The sequence below is a fragment of the Hermetia illucens genome, chromosome 3, assembly GCF_905115235.1.
Source record: "Hermetia illucens chromosome 3, iHerIll2.2.curated.20191125, whole genome shotgun sequence".
Taxonomy (NCBI): Eukaryota; Metazoa; Arthropoda; class Insecta; order Diptera; family Stratiomyidae; genus Hermetia; species Hermetia illucens.
The window spans coordinates 28097673-28124545 of NC_051851.1; the positions used below are offsets into that span (position 1 = coordinate 28097673).

At 41.6% G+C, this 26873-nt stretch overlaps 2 protein-coding genes and 1 non-coding gene across 3 annotated transcripts in view; 1 reads left to right on the top strand and 2 right to left on the bottom strand.

Moving 5' to 3' along the window:
• Window positions 1-26873, top strand: part of LOC119652952 (coiled-coil domain-containing protein lobo) — a 138637-nt gene that overhangs the window by 3253 nt on the left and 108511 nt on the right. The window lies entirely within an intron of this gene.
• LOC119652953 (protein distal antenna) lies at window positions 1458-21845 on the bottom strand. The gene is made up of 2 exons (XM_038057346.1): window positions 18664-21845; window positions 1458-4701 (listed from the first exon to the last, which is right to left on the bottom strand). Exon 2 carries the CDS (start codon window positions 4652-4654, stop codon window positions 2846-2848), a length of 1809 nt encoding a protein of 602 aa, XP_037913274.1. The 5' UTR covers window positions 4655-4701; window positions 18664-21845; the 3' UTR covers window positions 1458-2845.
• Window positions 24008-24114, bottom strand: LOC119653284. Its single transcript, XR_005249680.1, has one exon. It is a non-coding gene; the product is annotated as a U6 spliceosomal RNA (small nuclear RNA).

Consider the following 26873-nt stretch of genomic DNA (forward strand, 5'->3'; position numbering starts at 1 on the left):
GAAGACTCGGAAAAGGGACCCCGGCCATACATTCCGGCCACCTTTCGCAAGGAAGTGTTCCACGTGGTTTACGACTTAGCACATCCAGCCATTAGGACAACAAATCGGTTAGTCAGAAGTGTAAGTCACCAGGCATTTAAGAAAAGAAGTGGGCTCATTCCCCCGCACTACCAAGCGGTTCCACACTACACACCTCGACATCGTAGGCCCTTTGCGAGACTCGCACAGTTTCAAGTATTACCTTACAATCATCGACAGGTTTACGCGGTGGCCTGAGGCAATACCTCTGAAGCACATTACGGTGTAATCTTGTGCCGAAGCCCTCTGTCGAGAATGGTTCCTTCGCTTTGGTGTCCCTGTAGTGATCATAACTGACCAGGAAATGTAATTTGAGTCCACCCTTTTCTTGGAGTTAGGCAAACTCCTGGGATTCAAACGCTAGTGGACTACGGCATACCACCCGCAATCCAATGAGATGCTAGCGTGTCGGCACCGGACGCTGACGCGACGATCCGTCCTGGACTCAAGTCTTGCCTCTCGTCCTTCTTGGCCTCCGAACAACCCGCCGAGAGGAATTTGCTGCCAGCCCCACGGAGCTGGTATATGGGGAGAACCCAAGGCTCCCAACTGATCCGGTCTTCGAAAAGAGATCGCGCCTCACAGACTCGGGATTGCTGCGCCTGCTGAAAGACGCCACCGCCTTAATACTACACTTCCCATCCGACACACCTCCGTATCTGCCTGCGCTCCCAAGAAGCTGGACACGTGCACGCACGTCCTGCTCAGGACGGATGCTGTATGGAAGCCGCTGCAGTCTCCATACGAAGGCCCGTACCGTGTTCTTGAGCGGGGAGAACATTTCTTCCAGCTCGAGATCGGGGGTCACAAAAAGACTGTCTCCTTGTCCAGGCTGAAGCGCCCCAAATCAACGTCGCGTTAGCTTCGCCGAATGATGGGGAACGCAGTTCGGAGTTCAGTCACTGAAACCCCTAGGTTTCATCTGGGGGCGGAGTAATGTGTCGCAGCAGGGTAACAACATTCGAAATTTATTTATTTTTAATTTAACAACTTTCGAAATTTATTTCGAATGCTGTTAATTTGATTGACAGTTGCCATCACCGGTGTTCTCCGTGGCGGAGTAGGCCTTAGTATTTGACGACAAAAATCGTAAAAAAAATAATTGAATTTTTGACAGTTAGTTAACAACTTTTGAGGATTTGCTTCTCTTTACAGCGTTCAGACTCCGCATATTGTTTTACTTCAATATTTATAAAATAAAGTTTTATTAAAGTAACGATTGGTGGTCCTGAGGAGAGAAGGAATTTGTGTTGGAATTAGAAAAGTTTCCAAGAATATTCTATGTTCGTTCTGCCGTTGATGTTGGACATTTCGAAGCAAATCGAACGGTAAACGAATGAAGTCGTACCAAGACTAAATAGTAATTAAAACATTTGATTTAATTTTTTCACATAATATACACTTTATTAACCATTCACTTGAGATTTAATTGAATTTATCTACAATTTTTATCAAATTTCAGAAATTGTGGAGAGTTTTTTTCTTTGTATTTCTTTTTTCCTCTTATATCTAAAAAATTTCAATGAGCTTTTTTGTCACCACCTTTGGACACATTTTCTTAATAATTTTTTTGTTTCATATTCTATTGAATTGTGTGCATATATTCCATTGCGATATCCTTTTCCTCAGGAAATAGAAATTTCAGTACAAATTTAATATGCCGAATAGATTTTTCGAAAATGGTATTTATCTCTGGTTGGAAAGTTTAATGAAAGGTTTGTGATTTTCAAGATTTTTTCTTTTATTTTTGGGGTCGTTTTTTTTTGTTGATATTCTCGTGGAGAACTTTTTGGTTTATCAATGAATCAAATAAAACTTCCATTTCTGAGTAGTTTCTATTGTACATGTGTGAGCTTAGGGAATTTCATTTTTTAATTCAAGTTTAAGTTTTTTTTAAATTTTTTTTCCTTCAAAGTTTTGTTGGAGATGAAAAAGGTCCCAGTATGATATCTATTTGCGAAAGAGATAAATTCATTGCTTGTTTTCAATGCGTATTCAGATTTGAATAAAAATTAACGAAAGTCATGGCTTAATTCCTTTGGGTTTAAAATAAATCCATTTGTAATATAAATAACTCCATCTAAAATTTACAATAATTAAATTAACTAAATTCTATATCCTTTTTGTGGGAAGGGTTTTGAATGATTAAACGGTATTTCGAGAATTCAATACGTTGCCATTTACATAAGTCTTTGTTCTGTCTTGCAGCAAAATTATATTATCATTAAATATTTAACTAATTATCACTAAACGAACAACTGTTTCTATAGATGTTATTTAATTTTTCTCTTACTTAATTCTAAATTTATTTTAAGTATTTACAAAGGAATGAATTCGCGATAGAGAAAAACCTATGTCTTAATGCTAGAAGAAGGAAATATTGAATGATTTTTGAATTGTTGAGTGATTTCTGGTTGTATCTAAAACATACACAGTATTTCGGTAGCCAATGGATACACAGTTGTGCGAATAAGTCTCTCTTTGCATCTTGTTAATGCATTTAACTAAAGAAATCATAGCTATCGCTACAACTATAGGACGCGGGATGGAAGTAGTCATCGTCCTCATCCTCGTCCACCTCATGGATATCAGTATCCTCGAATTCGGTCTCATCTTCAGCAAAATCGTCGAAATCGTTGTCGTTTTCAATATCATCGTAATAGTAGTAGTCATTATCGCTATCCTCTATAGTACCGTCGGTTATTTGGCTATTTTGGAACACCATAGGTGACGGGGTTGATGCCGCAATAGCCAATTTTGGTCGATCCTATTTACGACGTCGAACCTTGCTGCGATCCGATTCTGTCGAGGAGACTCTGTTTGTGTCGTCCTGGTCTGCGGAGGATCGGATAGTTTTCAGTAGGTATCGCAGCTGCATAACTTGAACGCTGGTTATACGAGGATTGCTATAGGATTCAAGCCATTTAAGGAACTTCTCGCCATGCTCAATAGCTTCGACGGAATCACAGATTTCATGACTTTTGCAGAAATCATCCTTGAGATCATGTTTATTGTTGTTTAGTGAATCGTTATAGCTTCCGTCACTTTCAGTACTTTCGGTGGTGGTTGTCGAGCTCTTATTGATGTTTGCAGTCTCATCATTGGTCTCCTTGCTATTATGGCTGGTGTCTGATTCGCTTTTTATGATGGCATCATCGCTGGTATCCTCTTTGTCCTCCTTATCCTCCTTAATAGTGCTTTTCGCAGAGAGATCTTCGGGTTTATTGGCACTATCATTGTGTTCGTTGTTATTGTTGAGATTATCTGAAGTTGGTGTGGTTGGTGAAGCTTCTTTGGTCAGTTGGGAGTAAAGGATGTTATCGTAGGTTGGTTTGCCATTGCCTTCTATGCTACTACTGCTGGTGTTGTTGAGATTATTATGCGGGGTTAGTGGATGCCGATCATTTGTCATTAGGCTTGCACCGAATGCTTTGCACCAGTTAAACCATGCCGAGTTCTTTGTGTCATCAGAACTTCCGGAAGGAGTAGAGGAAGGAGTTTGTGGTGTTGAAGAGATTGGAGGTGGTGTGGTGTGGTGGGCGGGATGCTGCGGTGTCGAGGATCTTATTGGACTAGCTGAGTTTGGATTTGGTGTATATAAGTTGTTCAGTCCAAGCATGGCTTGCTGTGATTTGAGCCAATATAGTAGCGGATCGTCTAAAGGTAGGTCCCTGTTCATTGGCACAATATTGGGGGAGGGGGAGGTTTTGGCTTTGAATTTACAATCTGCTAAATTCATAGCGTAATTGTCATTGTTGTTTTTCTGCTTGGCCCAATTTTTGACACTTAAACCTTGAGGCTTTTCGTTTTCATTGCGGGGACTGTTCAGTGATGTTTTTGGTTTAGAATTCCTTAAACTGTTGTTATTGGCTTGTAAACCATTTAGTCCAGACATGGCAGCCAAACTAGGATTCAACTGAGCAATCAAATTCAGGTTTGAAGTCAATTCGCTGAAGCTGATTGCTAAGGGACTGTGGGCTAATCCTGTCAAACCAGACAAGTGGGTGAGGCTGCTCAATGGGCTAATTGCAGCCACAGCTGGATCATTTGGACGGGTCAAATCTGCACCATATCCTTTGGATTTTGATGATCCATTCATCGCTGATAAATCCGCTTTGCCATATGAACTATAATCCTGTCCGAGACCGTTGAAGCTTAAATCGGATAATGCCTTATTCGTTGTGAAATCTAGTCCATTCAAAGGATTCCTTTTATAGCCTAAGTCATCGTACTTCATTTTGTTGGAGAAATTCAATGGTAAGCTGGATGGATCCAATTTTGCACGTTTTTCAGGTGGTCCGGCGAGCATATTTACTGCCGCGGCAGCTGCAGCAGCAGCCGCTGCTCCATCCATCATTTTTTCAGAAAGATCCGATGATAGTTTATCCGGTGCGGTTTGGCGTGACATAAAGCGTAGTTTGTCCTCGTTTTTACACCAACCCCGTAGGGTGGACTCGGGAACGCCAATGTCACGGGCAACCGATGCTTTCGATTCGCCATCGTGAATCCTTTGGATGGCTTGGACTTTGTCGCTGGGCGTAAGGCTACGAAGAGGCCGTTTGCCCTTTGACGTCATGGTGTAGTTGCTGGCGTTGGCGAAAATGGTGAATGATTGTTAAAATACTGTAAAGAAAGGAAAAAAGGATATGGTTAGTTGAGTGTCTTTAAATAAAGAGAATTTATAACTATAGAAGGTGATTTAAGAAGTGAAAGCAAATCAATTAAACGTTCCTTTCAATTTTGAAAATGTTTGTAGGTTGTTGCATATGAAATGGCCGATTTGGTACTAAATTTGAAACGACTGTAAAGCTTACAAAAATTTATTCAATTAATCAAAATAGGTGCCAGTCGATTCAAAACACTTCTCCCAGCGAGATACAAGAGCATGTATCCCAGTTTCGTAGAAGTCCAATTTTCTGGGGCTGATAAGCTCGTCGAAGGCAATTTTGATGGCCTCTTCATTCCTAAATTGTTTTTCCGCCAACAAAATGATCCAAACGCTTAAAAAAGTGGTAGTCGGTTGGCGAAAGGTCCGGTGAATATGGTGGATGAGGCAGAGTTTCATACTGCAATTCGTTCAACTTTTGAACCATTGTTCTTCATACATGGGGTCGTGCATTGTCGTGAAGGAGTATCACACCATTTTTGTTGACTAATCTCGGCCGTTGTATACTCAATTTTTGGTGCGTTTCCTCGAGTTGGGCACAGTATTTCTGTGCTTTTATCGTTTCGCCAGGTTCCAAAAAAGAATAGTGGACAGTTCCAGCTGTAGACCACCAAACAGTCGCCTTTACCTTCTTCGGATGGAGGCTCGATTTCGGCATATGCTTCGGTGGCTCATCAGCATCTACCCTGTGTGCTGATCGGCGACGATTACCGTATATTATCCACTTTTCGTCACTCAAGGAGGGCGATCAGACCCCAGTCTGCAAGGGACTCATCTGAAGTGGCTCTCCGGAAGTTATCTGGTACCATGGGAACCGGGATGGTCCTCTGAGAGCATATGCTCCAGGAGAGTTTCATGGTGGTTGTGGTTATGTCTACATCGCGGGCAGAGCTCTTCGGAGCTCAAGCGTGGAGTTGCGCTGTACAACTCGGGTGCCGTACTCCTTAGTTGCGGCAGAGGTGTTAGATAGGCCTCGCATCCACTGGTATAAATGCTGAGCCTGTACTCAGTATAAACCAGTACCGCTGTGCTAGTCATGACAGGGCTTTGATTGTGGTCACAAAATCAATCCGTGTCCGAAGAGGACCGTGGGATTATGCGTACATGGCAGGTACTCACGTGAAACCCCCAGGACTTTCATCACATGTCACTGTGCTGTCCCCACGTACTCGAGGAGAGCGATCAGCCGCGAGTCTGCACGGGACTCATCTGAAGTGGCTTTGCCACGAAGCCTCACCGGAGGTTATCTGGTACCATGGGAACCGGAATGGCCCTCTGAGAGCATATGCTCCAGGAGAATTCCTGGAGGATGTGTTCTCGGCCCGATTATTTGCGGTTGGCCCCTTAGTGGGAGTTTCATGGTGGTTATGGTTATGCCTACATCGCGGGCAGAGCTCCTCGGAGCTCAAGCGTGGAGTTGCGCTGTACAACTCGGGTGACGTACCCCTTAGTTGTGGCAGAGGTGTTAGATAGGCCTCGCATCCACTGGTATGAATGCTGAGCCTGCACTCAGTATAAACCAGTACCGCTGTGTTAGTCATGGCGGGGCTCTGATTGTGGTCCCAAAATCAATTCGTGTTCGAAGAGGACCATGGGATTATGCCTACATGGCAGGTACTCACGTTAAACCCCCAGGACTTTCATGGCACTATTCTGTGCAAAAAAGGATCGCTTCTGTTGCGGGAGAGTAAAGAACTTCAAATTTCCATTCGAAGCGCCATGTTTTGCTCCGTAAGGGCATGTGGAACCCATCTGTCGAGCTTTTTCACCTTTCCAAGTTGTTGCAAGTGCCGGGAAACTGACGAATAGTGTATGCCCAGTTTCTCTGCAATGTCTCCCACAGGTTGATGTGTGTCGGATTCGACTAGCAAATGCAGCTCGTCATTGTCAATCCATAGTCCTGGAAGTCCACGTGGCTCACTTACAAGGTTTACGTCGCCTGACCGGAATTTTTCGAACCACCGCCGTGTGGTTTGTTTGCTTACCGTATCAGCTCCGAATGCGCTGTTAATGTTCCTGGTCGCCTCCGCTGCTTTATGACCGAGTTTCAACTCATACAGAAAAAGTATACGTTCTTGGCTCCTTTCCATCTTTTTTTTTCCTTTTTATTCACTGTTATCACAACGATGGTCAAAACTGAAATGACTCTTTGATTAAGGAGTATTTATACTTCATTATCTGACACCAACAGCGCCAACTGGTGATGGTTTGAAACAGCATAATCGTAACTAACTTCACTTGATTGCCAAATCGGCCATTTCATATGCAACAACCTAATACTTCTTCCAATCCCGCATGATAATATTTGGTAACATGATCCTAGTTTGCTTCAAGGATCTGTTCCTCTGCCTTAGATTAAACCGAATGAGATGGAAAAAAGTTTAGGATGAAAAATTTATCTATTTTTTTCCAATTTCGCAATAAACAAATCAGAATGTGCTGCATAATTTTCAAAGTTTATTCTTTACATTTCCGGAAAGGACATTTTGAAAGCTTATTCGAGAAACTTATTTGCACCTAATCCATTCGTTCGCGAGTCGCGATATACAACTCGCGAATCTCGCGCCATGTAACGGGCCAATCAAAAAGCCGAACGCACTAAATGCATACACGAGCTGAGCACGTGAGTTTTGTTTATCCGAGAAAAAAACAAACAAACAATACCGAGCTCCGCCCATCCTTAGTAAAAACCATGCGCTTCCCGCCGTCTACTCCTTTCATATATGAATCCTAGCTGTCAGAAGGAGACAGGGACATGTGTGTTCAATGTATAAGTGGATGGGTGACTATGAGATTTTCTCTGCAAGGGCCCATTCCCTTTTTTAAGAGAAACCTATGCAATAGTTATTTTTACAGGACAAACAGGATGATGGTATCCTTTATCTGTGCTTTCTTTTGTTGGAGGCAAACAACAATATTTCTCTTAAAACTTGCCAATGTTTGGTTGCATGCCGAACATTCCCGAGGAAAGTATGAATGAAAAGTGTTGTTGTTGTTGGTGGTAGTGTGAGTTGTTCTGTTGATGTTTTATGGGGATATCTTTTTTTTGTATCTCTGACTCTTGGAGTTAAGATAAAATGCTCTTACTTGGATTTTGCATCAAAGATTTGTGTGGAAGGATGGGGAAAGGGTGGTCATAAGTTAATGGAGAGGAGAATCGGAATATCAATGTAAGGAAAAAAAATTGCATGAACTACAAAAGAGGAAGGAGTATGAGTTGAGGGGGATTGCAGTTGGATATGTGTATGGATACCACGGTTAGAGCTTAGAAAAGAGAGCGCCAAGGAAAATAATATAAAACTGCACGTGTGCATCTGCAGAGGTGCATGAAGGAATGTTGACGTATATGTAGGTGTGTGGATCTTTTTTTTTACGTTTTATTGGATAAATTTATACAGATATGCGTACATATAGGACAAGACGAATTGTGTTTGTGGGATTTTATCGTTTTTATACGATGCCGGTATAATAAAAATGAACGATTAGCGGTGATTTAGTAAGTCATGACTATGGAACTAGAAGAAATAAGGAGCAAAACTAAAGAGATTCTTACACATTCACATTTTTTTCCCTGTCAGGATGTATTGGTGTAATTTTTTGGAAATATCAAATGTGTCGGTGGAGTTTTGCAATTTTTTTTATATTCATGTTGCAGAGGGTAGACTACCACGTGGTCCAAGGTGCTTATGTTACTTTCTTTGCACATTATTCCTGCTAAATGAGCAAATATTTGCAGTGGTGTTGGTAGCAGATAGATATAATTTTGTATCATGTACAGATATTTGTATAGAAAAAATCAACTTGATGGGATTAGGAGGAAGGAAATTAGATGATTTTTGACCTATAACTTAAGGGTTATTGTCAGGGAATTGTATTGTTATGGATTGATTGGAAGATGAGCTATGAGCTTATTTAATTAAAAAATATTGTCATTAATTCGATTATTATATTAATCACAATGTGAGAATTAAGTCAAAATTCCGAAAAAATACATAATTTTGGCAATTTGATTGCGCACCTAAAATTTACTCAAAAAATGTGTATCAAAATGAAACAAAGATGACCGCTATGACTGCTATATTTTTTGAATACAAAGTCGTCCCAGCACCAGCCATGTTTCCACTAAATCAAAGAAATGTTTTTTTCGGACCTTTGTCTACTTTTTTCCACAACGTCTTTTGAGGTCATGTTTTGCAGCTTCAATTCATTTGCCAACTGGACCTGGCTTTCCTATTATAGGTAAATAACGAACATCTGACAGTTCCTGTTACCAAATTTTTCTTTTCCTTTAGCATTTGTTCTGTTCACAACCGGGGTTGGCTCGTCCCTGTGCCCAATTTCTGCAAAGACAACTATTTTCTATTTAACCGGAAGTTTCTGAAGTGATAGACGCTGCTTGACCAACTATTGAAATACCTATGTGGCTCCCTTGGATTCTGTAATCAGCTTTTGAATTAACCTCTTGGTTTGAGTTGAAGAAATAATTGCCCACCAACTTGCTGCTGGTGGTTCGCTTAAGGCCGCCATTTATGTTCAGTTTGGCCTATCAGCCACGACGGAAGAGCTCGCAGTTCATCCGGCCACCAGTTGAACTGAAAGCATCAACCACGTATTGGCGAATTCTTTGTGATTTTTGAACTTAGAGAAGTTGTGGGGTAGAAAACCAAAGGTAGGAACACATTTACTCTAAAAAATAATAGAATATCCAAGGACATATCACAGGTAACCAGACCGGAAGCTTTATTGGGAAAGCCAATAAAATATCAACGTTGGGCTAGATTTAGGACAGGGAAGCCTGTTTCTTTGATTAAAATAAATAAAAATAAAATAAATAACAAAATTTATGTGGAAAAGTTTGATCCAGGCCGTGAAACTGCCAAAATAGTCATTGTACTGATTGGCCAAATTAGGTTATCACGCTAGGAATGATAAAAACATCTAGAAAATGGTATTGAATGATCGTTGTCTGATAGTGTATAATTTGGCATTCACCAGAAGGTTGGCAATAAGATGGATATCGCCCTAACTTACGGAGTTTCGTGAAAATATATAAATCAAGCGTTTGATTGGACGCAGATAGAGTATTTACATCTATTTGTAACCCTCTACGTTGATGGACAACTTGGAACATCAGACCAGGAATCAGTTGAAACACTAGAAGAGGGGAGAATTAATTCCAAAGCAAATGAAAACAGTCGCATTTGTTGTTTTTTGATGATTTTATTTTCAAAGTAGTAATTATAATTCCGTTATTGCGGGGGTCAAAATCTGTTAGTAAAAATACAAATTGTTTATTTATGTTCCCTGTTCGCCAGATATAACCCTTCTCCCTAATACCCGTTATTTTAAACTTAAAAGAAGTGGTTTTGGCAGTAAAAAATTTGCCAACAATGTAGAAGTGAAGTCTGTGGTTGATGGCTATTTTGGGTAGCTGGACGGCTCTCCGTATAAAATGAGTAGGGTTTAACAATTAAGGGCTCCTAGATCCACTTGACTTACCAGACCAAATATAAAGGAGCGTTTGCCACCTGCGAACCCCTTCAGTCAAACCCTTCATTAGATGTTGCCTTACCTCTGTCCTGGTACGAAACCGTTTTCCGTCTTCGTCAGCTTTTGATGGAGTTGAGAGGACTAGCCCTGCTGTTTTCACAGCGGTATATTGCCTCAACTACCGGCTTGACCCTTGTCTGTTTCCGGGAGCAAAGAGAAATCGAGGAAATGCCGTTTAGCAAAAAGATTTGTCTGAAGAGACTACGGTGAGTGGTCAGTAACTTTCAACGAGTCGTGAATGATATTTTCTCCTAAAAATCTATGAAAATATAAAAAAGAACAAGATTGGCCGAGTGGTGGAGTTGCAAACGGAACTCTAGGATTGCTCTCGTTTGTCCTGCAATTACATCAAAACTTTCATCGAAAACAGAAAAGAGATTGATGAACCCCAGCTTGGGTGCTCCAACGTAAGGCTATATCAGGAGCTCGATGTTGCAGAAAATACGTTTAAATTTCCAGGAATTATTCAAACAGATCAGAGCTAAGAGTGCTTATCCAGGGTTCAGCCGGTTTCTTATAGAAAGGTGCAAGGAGGGATTTTGGTTTTGTATAGCACGAAATAAGAACATAAGAACCTTTGCAATATACTATCTTGCTCTATACGATCTGAGAATTGTTTCTTGACTCGAAGTAAACTTTGTTTCATCCTACTGTAAAATATATAGATACCAAGAGCGTAAGGAACGTAACAGTTTTCTCGATACAAACCATGGCCCTATCCAAGAAGAAATGCTTACAGAAATTTCGCAAAATGGACAGTAAGTTTCTGTATTAGTGATTCGCCTCTAAAATAACTCCAAATCGTTTCCGTATTGTAGAAAACACTCTCGCCCTCCTTCAATCCTCTGATATGTTTATGGAGTTACCTAGAAAGGAAACCCACAATGAATGTTCATAATTTTTTAAGAATTTTAGAGCGATCAATCCTACCAAATTAAAATCCTACCGATTTGAGTAATAGGCAGAAACAGAAGGGTATTCTCACAAGTTCCTACTCAGAGATTCCTACTTCATCTATTAGCGCACTCTCGCTTTAACGTGGAAATATCGATCGTATATTAAACAAGTTTGCCAAATACTTTTGCATTCTTTGAGTAGTGGGAAGGAAGTACCGTCCTCTGCCAACTTTAATTCGAAGGGTTTTCCCTAATGATCAAAATTGTACAAGGGCAAGCCAACTCAAATATCTGTATCGAGAAAGGACTTCCGGAAAACTGAACTTTGAGAGCATTGCTCTAGTCCTTATACTGTCAGATCAAATCGCCGATCGGGTTGTAATCGAGATCCGGGGATTCAGTATTGGAGATCACTTGTCGGGCCATGATGAGTTGACTAATATACAAAGCTGAGTGTAGAAATTAAGAAATTTGTTGATCGGCTGAGAGGCAAAGGAGCGTTACCTGTACAGATAGAGCTGCAAATTTCCAAGTACAAAGTGAAAGAACCGTTGCAGATTCTCAAGAATGATTATTCTAGAACCAGCACAAAAAATGTAATGCTGGAACAACCGGCTTGAGCAAAAATAAATGAATAAAATATTGAGGACCATTACTTGATTGTCGTCAGTTTATTCGAGTTTATATTTTATGGACCCTACACATCATTGGTCAGCTCCATTTCTGCGCGTCATTAAGGCTAAAACGGCGAGGGGATAATAATAATAAGAATATTATTCAACTTTCGGTAAGCAATTAAAAATTGAAGTTCGCTAATGCCCACATTTATTTTCTTTAAGTCTATTGATGACAACTGTTGCGCTTTTAAATCTCTTTTAGTTGATGCACGAGCTCCTTGTTTGGGAATTCGCTTAGGATTTTTGTCCCCTTATCTATAATATACCCGGGATATCGGAGGAACCGCGGACCCTTTTGAATAGCTCAGTGTAATGCCTCAAAAGGAATGAAGAGCTTAAATAGCTTAATATAATGCTATAAAAACAACGAAGTCATTAGAGAGCTCTCCTTCCAAGTTTCAAAGATTTAGCTGAGGTTTCGCCGCCCTTATTTGGATTTATCCCAATAAAACGCTTCCTTCAGAACAAGGATTTAGTATCTCTGCAACATTTCAAGAATACTGCCTGTACAAGGTTCTCCTCGAAATATGATCCACGGTCCGGCTCAATGCAAACGTATGCCTCATTTATGATCAGTGCTTGAAGTCTGAAGCAGAATCCCGTTCAAATTTACCAATGTACTTGTAAGGATTTCCGGCCGACATTTGACTAACATTCAGAGTAAATCAAATGGGATACTAATAGTCGCTTATCCAAGCTCTGATAGAGTGGCCCTTACTTGCTGGGAAATGAAAATTCCAAAAGGGTACAAGTGACTTCTAACCAATTTTGAGGATATTGTGAAGCGCAGTAAGCATTCAACAGAGGCTTTCCCTTGGATTTAGAAACATTTTTTTCCCCAGAGTATGTCAGTTTGGTGTTTTCTTGTTTATTTCCGTTTTAGGCAATGGTCTTCGCTAAGCGACTGTATACGGGCTAAAATTTTTTCCGCTTTCCGCGATGGCAGACGACCGGAGTTCTGTTTTGGTACAGGCGGTCATAGTAGCTCGGTCCCTTGCGACACCCTTTCAAAATGGTTGTGAAGATACGATAAAGGTGTTTTTGAAAGGGTTATCCCAGTAATGTTTCGTAAGCTAGGTAGGTTGGCAATTTTGTATCCAACAGGATAAATGCCAAAGAAGAAGATACCAGTTGCATGCTAGGCGAAGAGTTTTCTTCGATGATGTAAACCAAATCCTGTCAAAGGATATCATTATTGTGTATTCACAGTTTTTTTCCAAAGAAAAAGTAAAGAAAGTAAATTAGGGGCGCTTTTTCCGTTATTAGATCACGGTACCATGTAGGTGTGAATAGCATTTGTGCTAACCAATTTTTTGGTAATCTTGCCGTAGAAATTGTAGGCATCTTTCTACCGTTACTTATATCTATAGTGAAAGAAACTTAAGTGACGGTTCAGGTCCCACTAAAACTATCTGCAAAATTAGGGCCAAACACTCAAAACTTTTCAGAAATTATAAAGAAGGAACCATTTCACTAATAGTCTTTTGAAACGTTACAAGGCTGATAATATATTCCCTGAATGGAACCAAGGAGGGCACCGTAAACGACATATAGCTAATCTAAGAGTGACTGGTTTGACACCTAGAAGAACTAAGCCGAACTGCTTGCAAAACGTCGGGAGCAAAACAAATTCAATGGTCGAGAATCGGGAAAATATACAACAATGACAGCGTACTTTCTCCCGAGTCTACTCCATCCTTTTTCTCTTTGTTGCGGATTTTTTGGCCGTCGAAGCGTGAATCTAAAATTTTAAACGATTGGAATAAAAAACTTTGAAGGAAGATTTTCGCCCTCTCTTTTAAAAAAATCGAATTTCATAAACTAAGCATACTCGTCGGAGATACCATGAGTCCTTTGCGGGCAAGAATGTTGTGAAATGACATAATGCGCGAAAAGCTTTGATGAGGGCTGTTTTGACCGCTGTATTATGATTGATCTCTGTTTTGAATCCTTATAAAAGTCCCAATTGCAGTTTTTTAGAAAATTAAATTTTTGAATTTAAATTTCATAGGAAATGGGGGCAACGGTGTCACGGATTTGGATCCCGCTTGGTCATGAATGCTGGTGCTCGTGTTCCCGTTGTCGTGATGTTATAGGCTTATAATTTGGGTAGTGTTAAGCGTGATGATAGTAGAAGTGAAATGCAGCCTCATTGGAGGAAAGGAAGTAATAACACAAAGGAGTGAGTAGGAGACATAAAATACGAGGGTCAGTAATTTTTTGGATATAATATTACTTCAAAGCATTGTTCCTTGAATTGGAATGTTTTGCAAGTTTTCTAACAGCCTAACTAACTGTCCACAAGGAGCTTAACATCAGCTCTAAGAGGTCAAGGGATCCTTTGATGGTCTAAACAGATGGTAGCTACATGGGGACAGGTCCGAGTTGCCGTTGTCATGGCTGAAGTCGCATTTCAATTTTCTTGAGAAATACGGACTGTTTTTTGGATGTTTTAACTGATCCTAGTGAATTTCTTCCAATTTGATTTGAATTAGGTTCGCCCACTGAGTCAATCTTCAAAAGGCATCTTTCGGATTGGAAAAAATAACTCGTGGAATACACCACGCTGATAACCCAATAATAGCCTAGTTTCTGAATTATTAACGAATGTAGGTCCAAGTGGCTTAGACTCAATGAAGAAGTTACTTCTTTTGTAGTGGCACGCAAGGTTTCTTTCAAAAGGCTTTCTTATTGCAAGGATGTTTTCGCCTGTGATAGAACTTATAGAAAGTCGTTTGTGACTCTCGTTTTTAAGAATTCCTCGCTTTTGTGGACAAATTTGGTCCAATTGCATATGCGGGGGTTTGTAAGAAAGTTTCTTTCTCGGATTGGGTTCACAGGTGAGTTAAGATTCCTGCCTGTCTCACTACTTTCCTCATCATCTAGAATTGATTAATTGGGATTGCTAATGCTAGTGATCGCGGTAGTGAAAGAGGGAAACCGAGTCGAAATTCGCGAGAAAGCAGCTGTGTTTTCCGGACCTCCTATTAGTCTTAATATCAAAAATACTATTTTTATTCAGTTGACTATCATCACGAATAATATGAAAAATGCTTAAAATGTTCGTTTTAACACAGTTTCCTTAATAATTTGGGTCGGTTGATTGTAGAACTATGAACTTCTTGCCAAACCTGGAAACACGACAGAGGACAAAAAAGTAAAAAGTAGTCAATATTCCGGCGAGTAGGGCTATCATGTCGCGATTAGTCGGAGGCATAAACAGTATTGGGAAACCAAGGCGGAAAAAATAAAAAAATGAAGTAGGGCGAGTGACGAAGCATCCTTTGAGAGTGGTATTCCTTGAGCCCGCCATCTTCGTTCAGTTCGGCCTGTGAGTTACACAATGCACCCGGCCGCTAGTTGAGCTCATAGGACTATCCATGTACTGGCAGCTTTTACATATTGTATTAGTTCAACTCTGGACGTGGAAGGCCTTGAGACGAGAATTTGAGATATTTTTGTGGGTGAGCATTTATCAAAAATGCCCATCAGTGACTAAGATATCCAAAAAATTCTCGCTCAGAGCCTAAAGATACCTGAAATCCTCACTCAGATCCTAAACAAACATGGCCTATTGACCAAATTATTTTTCATTCTATCACCGCCTGAACAGTCAAAACTGACAGATCAACACCATCCTATCCACGTTATGTCCGCCGGTCAAATGTAGACTCTTCAGGCGTAACTGAAGGGTCGAACTGAACGTGGATGGCGGGCTTTAGATCGTGCAGCGCGTATAGAGCCGCCTTTGTCCATGTCCGTTGAGAAAATTTCAGATATCCCAACTGATACCAGCAAAAACGGACTTTCTGGAGCGGAAGAAATAATTCAAGGTTTTCTCCACATACTCACGCTCTTTGAAAAGTCAAGTTGCTGATTGATTATGGAATTTGAACTTCCGCGGCATAGAGCCAGTGACAAAGTCATTTTGCCTGTAGTAGGGCGCTGAGCTTTTTTCATTGGTTTTCTGCCATTTTTCGTCTTTCTGAGAAACTCATATGAGAGGATTTGGAAAAAATAACTTTGTCGAATTGAGTCTATAAATGTGTTAATTTTTTTGAAGAGACCCCTCGACAAAAACTTTTTAAGAATTCAATACGACGGAATGAGACTGAAAAGAATATATTTTCGGACAAATAGCAATAATTTGAGAAGGGGATCATTTTTCGTAAGGACTGACCTAAGTTTTGACTGAATGAGAGCAAAATTGGCGGTGAGTAAAACAATGGAATGGTGAAATCCAGATGGAACCTGGGAAATAGCAGTTGATAATGAAATCTTTGACTGACCATCATATTATGAATTACATCCAATTTGTATTAAGGGGGTGCGCTGAAATCGGCCATTAGAACGAAGGGTCTATCCATATCTTAACATTTTTTGGATAATGATAATGTTCGTTGCTGAATTTAAAATACAAAGAAGCAGTTGACTAAAAAAAACAACTTGGAAGAGGAAAAAGAATGTAAATATCCCGGTTGGATAGGCTCTCAATCTTGCCATTGTTTAAGCACCATTTGCTCATATACAACCAAAAAGCTGTGATGAATCAAAGGCAGAAAAGCAGTTGAAAATCCAAAGAGAATAGGCAAAAATGCGGTAGGATTCTCTGAGTGTGATATTCCTTACAAGGAGTATTTCATAAAATGAGACCTAAGAGTAATGCGACCAATGAGAGATGCCTAAATAAATGCCACTTCGAAAGGTTATTATCGAAGTAGTATTCAGAAAAGCTGCTCATTGGAAAGGTGATAAGTGTTTTCAGCGATAACGGTGTTTCCCATCTGTTCGCAGAAGATGGGTCTATTTTGGGCATGGCCAATCCTTTTGCTTTCCTCTGACGTCCCGTGGTACTGCAAAAATTAAATTAAAGGATCCATGAAGCCTCCCAAAGATAACGAAAACAATTTATTCGAAGTTGTATGAAGTAAGTATGAAATCAGGGAGAGCGCGGAATTAGTCATCAACCAGTGCCATTTTCGTTTGGGAGGGCGGTTACGTTCCTTTTGATAGTTTTTTGAATATAACTTTTACTGCCGTAGAATTTGACAATTTTTTTATTATTGGAAATAAAAATATTTTATTTTTGTATCTACATTACCTCCAAAATAAGGGGAAACAATTGTATCCAATATTTTTAAAATTCCTTTCCTAAAAATGACTTTAGCCCCTTTGAAACGCGCCAGGACGCAGGTTCCAGGTACGAAAAATGGGATGGTACAAAGTTGTAGTATTCAGTGCAACAAAATCCTTGGTCTCTCTTTTTCATATGATATCTAGATATTATAGCGTTTAAATGCTGCAATTCTTCTCTTTTAAAAACTGAAAAAAAATATGCAAAAAAGGATTCATCGGAACTTCTGGGAGATGCTGTTAAATATTGGCACTTTTATGATTGAGTTTGACTAGCGTAAACTAGGAACATGCTTTGCATTAAGCCACTTTTGATGGATAATGAGGCTTCGCACTAAGCCTCGTTTGAAAAGAAATTAGGCCTGTCCCTTTAATTCTCAGAAAGTCAAGTTTCATGTACTTTCTGGCAAAAGTGCCACCTGTAAATATTGGGGCTTAAAAGTCAGAATTTTAAACTATAAAGCAGTTTTAAGAAAACCTTTTTATGGTTTTGATGTTTGCCATCAACAATGAGAGTTTGCCAAATAGAGGGAGAATTTTCGTTGTCAAAAAGGCTACATTTCTGAACAAAAAGACTAATGAGACCATACGACTTTATGGGTGAAACCTGGTACCTGTGCATTAATTACTCTTAAAATAAGAACAGATTCCGCTAATTGTAAAAGGATTAATAGCTCCTAATTCGTCTGGGAGGTAAGTAAATGATATTATATTGGCATTGGTGGAGGGTATGGGAATGGTATTGAAGTATTTCTAAGAAGCGGATTTATGTGATGCTATTGTGTGAACTCGTGTTTTACAAGAAATTTTTTGGGAAAATTAAGGTCTCCAGAAAAATTGCAATGCCATATTAGACTATCACCCGTTTCCTTTCGAAGGGACTTCAACAACAAATGTTGCAACCTTTCCTAGAAAATGGATAAAATGAAACCTGCGGTTGGGCAGATAAGAGATACTCAATTTCACTAATCCCGCGAATGATCTTATAATGAAGAGTCTGGTTCGATAAAGTCCAGGTCTGACCAATAAATTTCGGTGGCAAGCGAATATAATTACCTGCTAAGACAATGAGGGATGATGTCTTGAAATTGAAGAAATATTGGGTGTTGCAGGGCTGAACTGTCTCGCGAGGCTGCAATGGAAATTTTTGTTTGAAAAACAGATACCAGGGCCCGTATAATTCCCACCTTGAACCCAGTTTTTCCGCATAATTTTTATCACAGGCTCGAATTTTACCTTAATTTTTAAAAGTGGTAGTTTGGAAGTTACTTGGAAAATGGAAAAATCCGAAGAAACTGAAGGAGTAATGGAAAATTGACTCAAATCCGAAAAGCTTCTTCTTTTGAAACGGCTCGTAAACATTTCCAAATTTGATCCTGAAATATAATTTCCACTAGAGTCAAACTATTCGCTATGCCTACGGTTGTTAGGATCTTTCAAGTAGAATTCAGTAAATAGCCTTCTCTAGTTAAGCTTCACCAATTAGGGTGGAAAAATGTATCAAAATTGAATGACTTCTATCCCAAAAATTAGGTTCAATATTTTTAAAAAAATTTCCAAATTTTTTGAAAAAGACAAGGACCTTTTTTTTAAATAATTATCTTTTTCGGTTCTTTTAATTTGATTTTTAAAATATTAATGAAAATATATAATTTTTACGTACCGTGTTCAGCCGAAAAAATTTATTCAAAAAATATTCCAGAAGACTGGAACACTAAAATCCAAGGAGTCCTTTCTGGTTGCGCTCAATGCTGTCCGCAATCAACAGTCTGAATATCACAAATTCGCTTTACTGCACTATTCCAAATTATTCAAATCACAAAAATCACAAATTGTTAATTAACTGAGAACTTTTTGCTAATTTCTCACTATCGTCATTATGCACGCAAGGATCCAAAAAAAAAAGCAAATTTCTCCTCAAAATTAATAATTCCTTGCGTGCCTCTCCCACAATATTTCCCAGGAACTATGCAGGTTCGTCCGTTAAAACAAAATCACTTCTCTACCTGATAACATAAATTTCGCGGAAAAAAAACACGCTCCCAAATCACTAAAGTCGACGATATTGCACTCGTTTACGGTAACCTTAATCACCTGTAAAGTAACGAAGTGGACACTTGACTGAATTTTAGTTGAAAAATTGGCGGTCGCGAACTGAACACTACCGGCATGACCACCGTCAATGTCCCGAACTCAAATGATGAACTGTAAATTCGCGTCGCGACTTCTTTAACGGGATGTCCTGAATGTATACTATAAATCCTTCACTGATGAGATCTTGCCGGGGCAGGTAATGTAGACGGCAAGTCACATACACACACTATGGCCAGGTAGCACGTAAGACGATATGAGGCGCGAAAAAAAACCCAAGGGAAGAAGTCGAGTGTAGCCAAGAGGAGGGAAGGACTCGTGGCCGCTATGAGTCCGGGAGGAGGAGACGCCTCCTATGTGTACTAGCCCTGGCGTGCGGGATTACTGTACAACGACTGGCCGCTCGCGGGCGATTGTTGTTTTTCGATGGCGCGAAATTCAAATGCACTATGTACTATCGCAAGTCCCGTTGAGGCTAGTCCGGTTATCACACTATAGTCCCTCTCTCCGGCCCAAGAACTTATGCACACGGTGACTGCTCTGATTGTTGACTGGCTAATGTCGACGTAAATCCCGTGTACTCCGTGGACTACCCTGTCCGGCCGATGGTCTGTTTTTGTCTGCTGCTGTGGTCCGTCGTCTTCAAAAGGAGGCCGCCATCGTCCAAGTCGATGCCCAAGCAAGTCGTCGATGCCGTGAATGCCTTGAGTAGTGGCCTTGCTTAGCGAACTCGATGCTATAGCCTCCTGCCCGGTTGCTGCTGCTGCTGCTGCTGTCCGGCTGTATGACCGTGCTCCTTATTGTTGTTGTTGCTTCCGTGACTGGTCGTCGCTTTGCTGAGGCGGCGATTGTGACGACCGGGGCCGGGAAGGAGTCGAGAAAAGGGGCAAGGACGACGACGACGCGAGAGATGGACACTACCAACATGCGAAATTTTAGATGATGATGAAAATCACTTGGCCGCTGCCTCCGCTCCAACAATTTCGGATTGGGTCAAAGGTTCTCTTCGTCTTGGTACGGGTTTAAGTCCTGTGCCGGGAGTCGTTGGCACCAAGGGGATCGGCAGTTACTAATTAGCCAAGATGTAGTTACGGAGTATCCACATGCATGGTTACCATTCGGAAGCCTTTATGAGTTTCCACCAGCCTTCTTCGGTGCTTTGCGTTCAGGAGAGCAATTGCTCCAAGCAGGCCTTGTTGGCATGGATAGATATTAGTCTTGGGTATGCCTTTCGAATCTCACCCCGATTTTCGAAGAAACGTGCAATGGCGGCACCAGTAAGAGTATCCACTGATTATCCTTTCTCCGTTCCAAGCGACTGTACACGTTTATAATCCACCGCGACACTACGTTCTAATAAAACCTGGCTGCAGTCGTGCTGGCAGCCGACCCTCTTCTATTTTCTTCGTGGTACTCGTTACAACTTCCAAGCGTTTTTGCGGCCTCCGCAACGTATTAGGGACATTTCCTTTGTACTGTCGCGTCCTTTCGCAAATTCGCCGCTACCGTTTCACTGGCCGCCAACATACGCGACTCCTTCAATATGTATGTAGGTATATATGTTTAAAGAGGAATGTGTGACGGTGACCGAATCAACACCACCACCCTCCTTTTTGAGCACACACGATTGTTGTTGGGCTGCCTGTCGCGATTCTATATGCCACCCCCGGTGTGCTTCTTATGAAAAGGACTTTCGCAGGCTAGAGGCTATTTCGTGCAAATGATTTGAACGGCTGCGGGGAGATGGTGGCGTATTGATGCAAGGATGAGGTTGAAAATAAGAATAAGATAGTGGGAATGAGTATGTGGCCAAGGACTTGAGGTATAGACGAGGAAGGGGATGAAGGGCGATAACAACAACAGCGACGAAGACGACAGCGATGAGATGACAGGACTTTGGCGTGATTTCCCTTCTTGAACGACTCTTGGCTCCGTATCCGGTACGTGCTGAAGGGTCTGAACACTGTAAAAGGCAGAACCGTGTCGGGGCTATGCTATAGTTTTTAGTCCTTCGGCCTTTCTTCTGGATGACGATTTCTTGAACCGTTTCCTTCGTGATATATTCCACTGCTCGTACTATTCTGTGGCTATACGAGTTTTGTTGATGCCGCCAGCGGCGTAACTGTTATTGACGGCCTGCGTTAGGACACCTTAAATTAGTTTCCTGCAAACTTTTTCTACTATCAGCACACACTACTATGCGTACCCTCTCTATTCTCAAATCATTAAAGCACCATCTTAAAGTCGCTAATTCGTCCTTACAGAAAAAAATATTTCGGATGACTAGCAACTTGTTGAAGGCCACCCACTTCTCATCTCAACAGCTGCAATCCCCGAAACGAGAAACGAACACAACGAGCACACACACAACCACTATTCTGTTCATATCCTTTTCCTTCTCGGATTATGTGTTTTTAAAAAAGAGCACGTGCGTGCACCTAATTAAAATCAGCTGATTTTCGGTTACAAAAGGAATCACAATTGATCTAAGTATATACGAGAGGGAGTCTCCCCACAACCTTTGTACAGTCCGTTGATCACTTTCTTCCAAGGAACCATCCGTAAATTTCGGCCAGCACACTCACTCCAGTGATGTCTTGTAGTCTTCCCCCCCACTGCCTTTCATTCACTGACCAATGTCCGGTCTGAAAATTTTTCAGTCTCCCTTTCAGTCTCTCGTCCTTTTTGAAAAGGGGGGTTCTTTTGACGAGTCGCGCGAATCTCAAGGATACAGTCCCGAACGACGGTCCTTACTCTTCAAAGTTTGGCGGGTATCTGAAACATCGCACAACGGAGCGGACCAAATGGGGAGAAAACTAAAATCGCCGTTCCGTTATGTGTATAAGGCGATGTGTGGTGCAAGACGAAAAGGATATGTGCGGCAACCGGGCCGGGAAAGACGACGTGATTGGGGAGGATATATACACCTAGCTATACTGATGTATGGACCTACATGTGTTGTTTAGCTGCAAAAACGAAGGCTCAAGGCATAGAGGAGACACACAATCATCGCATAAGAAGATCTACTCTCCAACCCACCCTCTAGGAAACAGTCCTTTCGTCCTTTCTTCTGCGGCCGTATGAAACGTATGCATGTGAACATATATACATACGTTTATAGTGGCATGTACCCCGAGATGTCCATCGTTGATTCAGCTTTGGCTCTTTTTGCTCTGGCTATAAGCTCTTGGGTTTTCGCGTATCCTGCCGCCTTCAATTTTCATATACGTACCGTGTAAGATGTGCAATATATTCCCTGAGTATAGAAGAACAGTGACCGTTGGAAGGATGATGAGGGGCAGCAGCGACGACGACGATGTCTACAACAAAGATATTCTTTGGGGCAGCCAGCAATCGCTTTTAAGTCCTCGCATCATAATACGCGATGCTGCCTTCATTCTGGTCGCGGGATTTTCTGCGAAACGGGGGGACAGTGGCTATCATCAGGAATTGAACTTGGACTAAGTTAGTTAGTTGGGTGGTTTTGGTTGATTAGACATTATATATGTTGTTGTTTGATGGTGAGGAGACATATTTGAATTTTCAAAATTTTGGTAAGGGTATCAAGGGAATATATGAGTTTGCATCACTGATTCTGTGTCCACTAAACTTAGGCAAACTAGTTTTGGAGAAATGCAGGAATTGGGATAGGATTCAGTTTACTTACTTGATTCAAAATGGACCTTATGCTTTTCTTTGTAAAGAATATCAAATATGGCAGGTAGCCTGCTTGAAAAAGGCGGAAGGAAAAAGTCCTGTCAACAATTTGGATGACCAAAAGAAAGCCCAGGTTTTTTGTTGAGGATGCTGGGAGTTCTAAGTCTGCACTCACTTAGTGACGGGCCGGACCACTTGGGAAGCAACTTACTTCCTCTTTTGTAGTCCACGGACTCCTCTTTTTTGAGTTTAACACCCAAGTTTTCAAAAAAAAAAAAACAAAGCAAATACATAACGTGTTTGCGATTATATTTAAGTGGAGCAATTACCATCTGTCGATACTTTCGGTCACGCTGCTCCCAGGGCAGCGGTGAAGCAGCGTCTGATGAGTTGCCTCTGCTCTGGACGAAACCATCAGTCAACTTTTTCTTTCTTTTTTGAAGCCTAGGTTGTTCAAGGAGTCGTAACAGAATATTTGTTAGCCCGACCCTTTCTCAATAACTTCGTTAAAAAATGGTATCCCTTGGAGTTTTTTTATGAGTAGAGTGAGAGGGTGTTGGACTCTCGTAACAGTAATCCGTCGGAGTGCTAATTAAACAGCACCTTGTCATCAGAGAATTGGCCTGGAACCGTTCGACACATTACTAGCCTTCCGGCTTTTTCGGCTTAAAGAAAGTGCAATTTAGAGAATTTCTTTCACCAATGGAAGCGGAGAGTAGAAAGAGAATTGTTAGTCCAAGGGGCTTCATCATCCGGTCCTTGCACTCAAAGTCAGGGAATCATGCATTCATACTGGTGGATGCAAAGCCTGCCCACATTTTTACCGAATTAAGGAGAACACCACCCGAGTTGTAAGCGCATCTCCACATTTATGTCTACTGCATAACGACCAGCTAAACCTGATTTGTGCAGAGCAACTCCAACTTGAGGCAGCAAGGGGCTCTTCCTGCGATGTGGATAAACCAGAGCCCCTATGAAACTCCAACCGAGGCCAACCGAAAATAACCGATCTGAGAGCATATTCGTAAGGAATTTTCCTGTCACCTATGGACTCGAAGGAGTATCCTGGTTGCAATGGTACCAGAAAACCTCTGGTGAGACTTCGTGGCCGAAACCACTTCGGATCAGACAAGGCATTGCAGCATTCACCTATTGCGCGTTGGCCGATGTTACGACTTGAGGGTTCTCCTTGGCCGTTTGATGTTGGTTCGGCCGACAAGGCGGCTACTCCCTCTGCCTTTTCGCCAAATCTGAGCACCAAAAATGTGGAACGCTTTACAATTTTCCGTGTCATCCTTGCGCAGGGGCTATGTTTATCTTCTCAGTATCGTTCCAATTTTAGTATACGCTCTGCCGAAGCAAGAACGTACGCATGTAACATTGGAAACTTTCATGTCCACTTAGAAGTTGGGTAACGAAACAATCAACCTCACCATGCTTTCGATTCAGTCACGGATTTAAATTGCCGATGAGTCACGCAATCTATCTGTCTCTTTACACATTCTTTGTTTACGATATACCTCCTGCCAAGGGCTATTCCTTCGCAACATAGAGCAGACCGGATTGCGTTGCACTCATAAGAAGGCGATTCTTAGTAGATTTTGGACCTCCAATATTCGGACTTCAGCTTACAAAAACTGTTCCGCTCGAAACGTCTCACCATAGGGTCAAAGCTTTTACTGTACAAGACTATGATCTTGCCAGTCCTCAAGTATTCCTCGGAAACTTGGGTTCTTAGCAAGAAAAATTGCGAACTCTTGGCCGCGTTCGAGAGAAGAATCCTCCGAAGAATTTTTGGCCCCCTACATGAGGATGGACGATTCCGTAGCCTACATAACGACGAAATCTACGAGCGATACCATGACCGTCCGGTTGTGGATAAAATCCGGCTCAATAGGTTACGGTGGACGGGTCACTTAATTCGTATGGATGAGGATGATCCACCTCGGAAAGTCTACAAGGGCAATATCTATGGTAGAGAAAGAAGGCGAGGCAGCCCCTGCCTAAAATGGAGCGATGGCGTGGGCCAGGACGCCAGACAGCTTTTAGGAATATCGAATTGGTGGACTTCGGCGCAAAACCGGGATGTTTGGAGTTCCTTATTAAGGCAGGCCTAGACCGGATATTGGTTGTTGCGCCGTAATGATGATGAATATTCGGCATAAGTCGACTTAAGGCCGAAACTTCAGCTGCAGCCTTCTCCGCTGCTGATATGCTTGAAAAGGCCCACCTTCAAGTCGAACCGCAACTCAAGGTACCTAACTGTTGGTTTTGTCTCTATAATCAATTCGCCGGTCGATAGGAGATCCAGGTTTCCAGTGTATACTGAAACCATGAGCAGCGCTTACTCGTCGCATTAATATGCCAAGTCCGCTTTGTGTCAATTCAACAGTGTGTCTGGTAACAAGTGCCGCAACATTATCGGCATAATGAACCAAGCACGACTCCTCTGACATGTCGAGCTTAGCAGACTATGGTAGAAAGCGTTCTAGAGGTCCATTTGTAGGCTGCACACTTGTTTCCCCCAACGGAATCTCCATTATCCTCTGTCCTTCTAGTGTCTCATAGAGCAGGAAGCGGCCTGCAAGAGATAGCCTGGTACATGGAATGAATTTTCCACTTTGCCTATGGTATTAGGCGTTCCGAGGAGCACTATTGCAGACTTGGTAAGGGTGGAGATTTATAGACCAGTAATAAATAAATTTGAGCCCTGTGATTTGGGGCTTAAGAATACACTCAAAGTCTTCCCGGATTGTCGTAAGAGGCGACTTAAAGGAATAGAAATTTGTGGGCTAGCAACCTATAAATTTTGAAACTTGATTGCTATCGAAACGTCAACAACGCCTCGGACCGTATGGTTATGAAGTTTGGGTATCCAAAACGGTGATTTCTGGAATGTGCTTACGCTCTTCGACAACGGTAGCGAGGGTCCTCAGAATGCTTGATTTCTCCAAGTCGGGTGGGAATTCCAACGATGTAAGCTGAATATTTTGGGCTAAGCAAAGTAAGATTATGGGTCCCTGGAGAGAACTTTTCTCCCTCTTGCGTCAATGTGCCTTTTTACTCTAGGGAGCCAAGTGCCTTGTCACTGATGGCTATTGCTTGGCGTGCTCTGATATGGGAGCCGGCTTCTGATAGGAAGCGGACTGCAAGATTCCGCCACTTTTGGCAGAGTTGAAGAGCTGCGATCTTCATGTTCAACATCGACCGCTTATATAAGTCAGTGCAGTCGGTCGACAATGAGAGACGTATCTTGCTGATGGCACGGCAGATACGCTGAGTAACTTGGCTGAGAAAATCGATGAGCATTGTACTGCCATCAAAATACTTTTTTCTCCGGTGTTATGCAGATCGTTGGGCACGTCCCGCTACGTGTGATGGTGGGTGTGATGCGCTCGATGAAGTACGATACCGTGCGAAAACTTGCATGTAGTTCGATGTTCCTATGAAGGCCGACTCCTAATCCATGATGACGAACAACTGAAGAAGTAGAAAGAACACTTCATCGCGGCTTTTAGAAGTATTACATCTGTTGAAGTTGCACCTTTTGTCATTGCAATTGCTAATCACCGCAACATGCGGATACGGACTGTTCTCCAAGCAGAAGAACAATCATTTCGGCATAAATGTACTCAAACGGAATAAAACCACTGGGTTCGACGGTCTCTCCACAGAGGTCTTTATCGCTATACCTGCAGTTTCTGCAGATTTGCTACTTTCACTCGTATGGAAATCCTGGCAATTCGAGACTGCTCTCAAAGAATGGGAAAAAGGGGTGACCGTTAAGATTCCAAAGAAGGGCACCCGTTGTGAGTGTGACAATTGGAGAAATATCTCCGTGCTCTCTGCCGTCATAAAGATAATAGCCAAAATAATCCTGGAATGTATTAAAAAACATCTAGAATGCCTAATCGACAGAGAATAGGCTTGTTTTCGCCCTAGATCCTCCTGCATTGACTACATCAACACCATACGCGTCATCTTGTAACAGTGCCCGAAGTTTAGATCTTCGCTTTATCCGCTTGTATTTGCCGTGCTGTATGCGGGAGGGGCATTCGAACGAAATTAATAGCTATTATCAAGGTCACATATAATGACGCAAAATATCACGTCCTGCATAGGGGT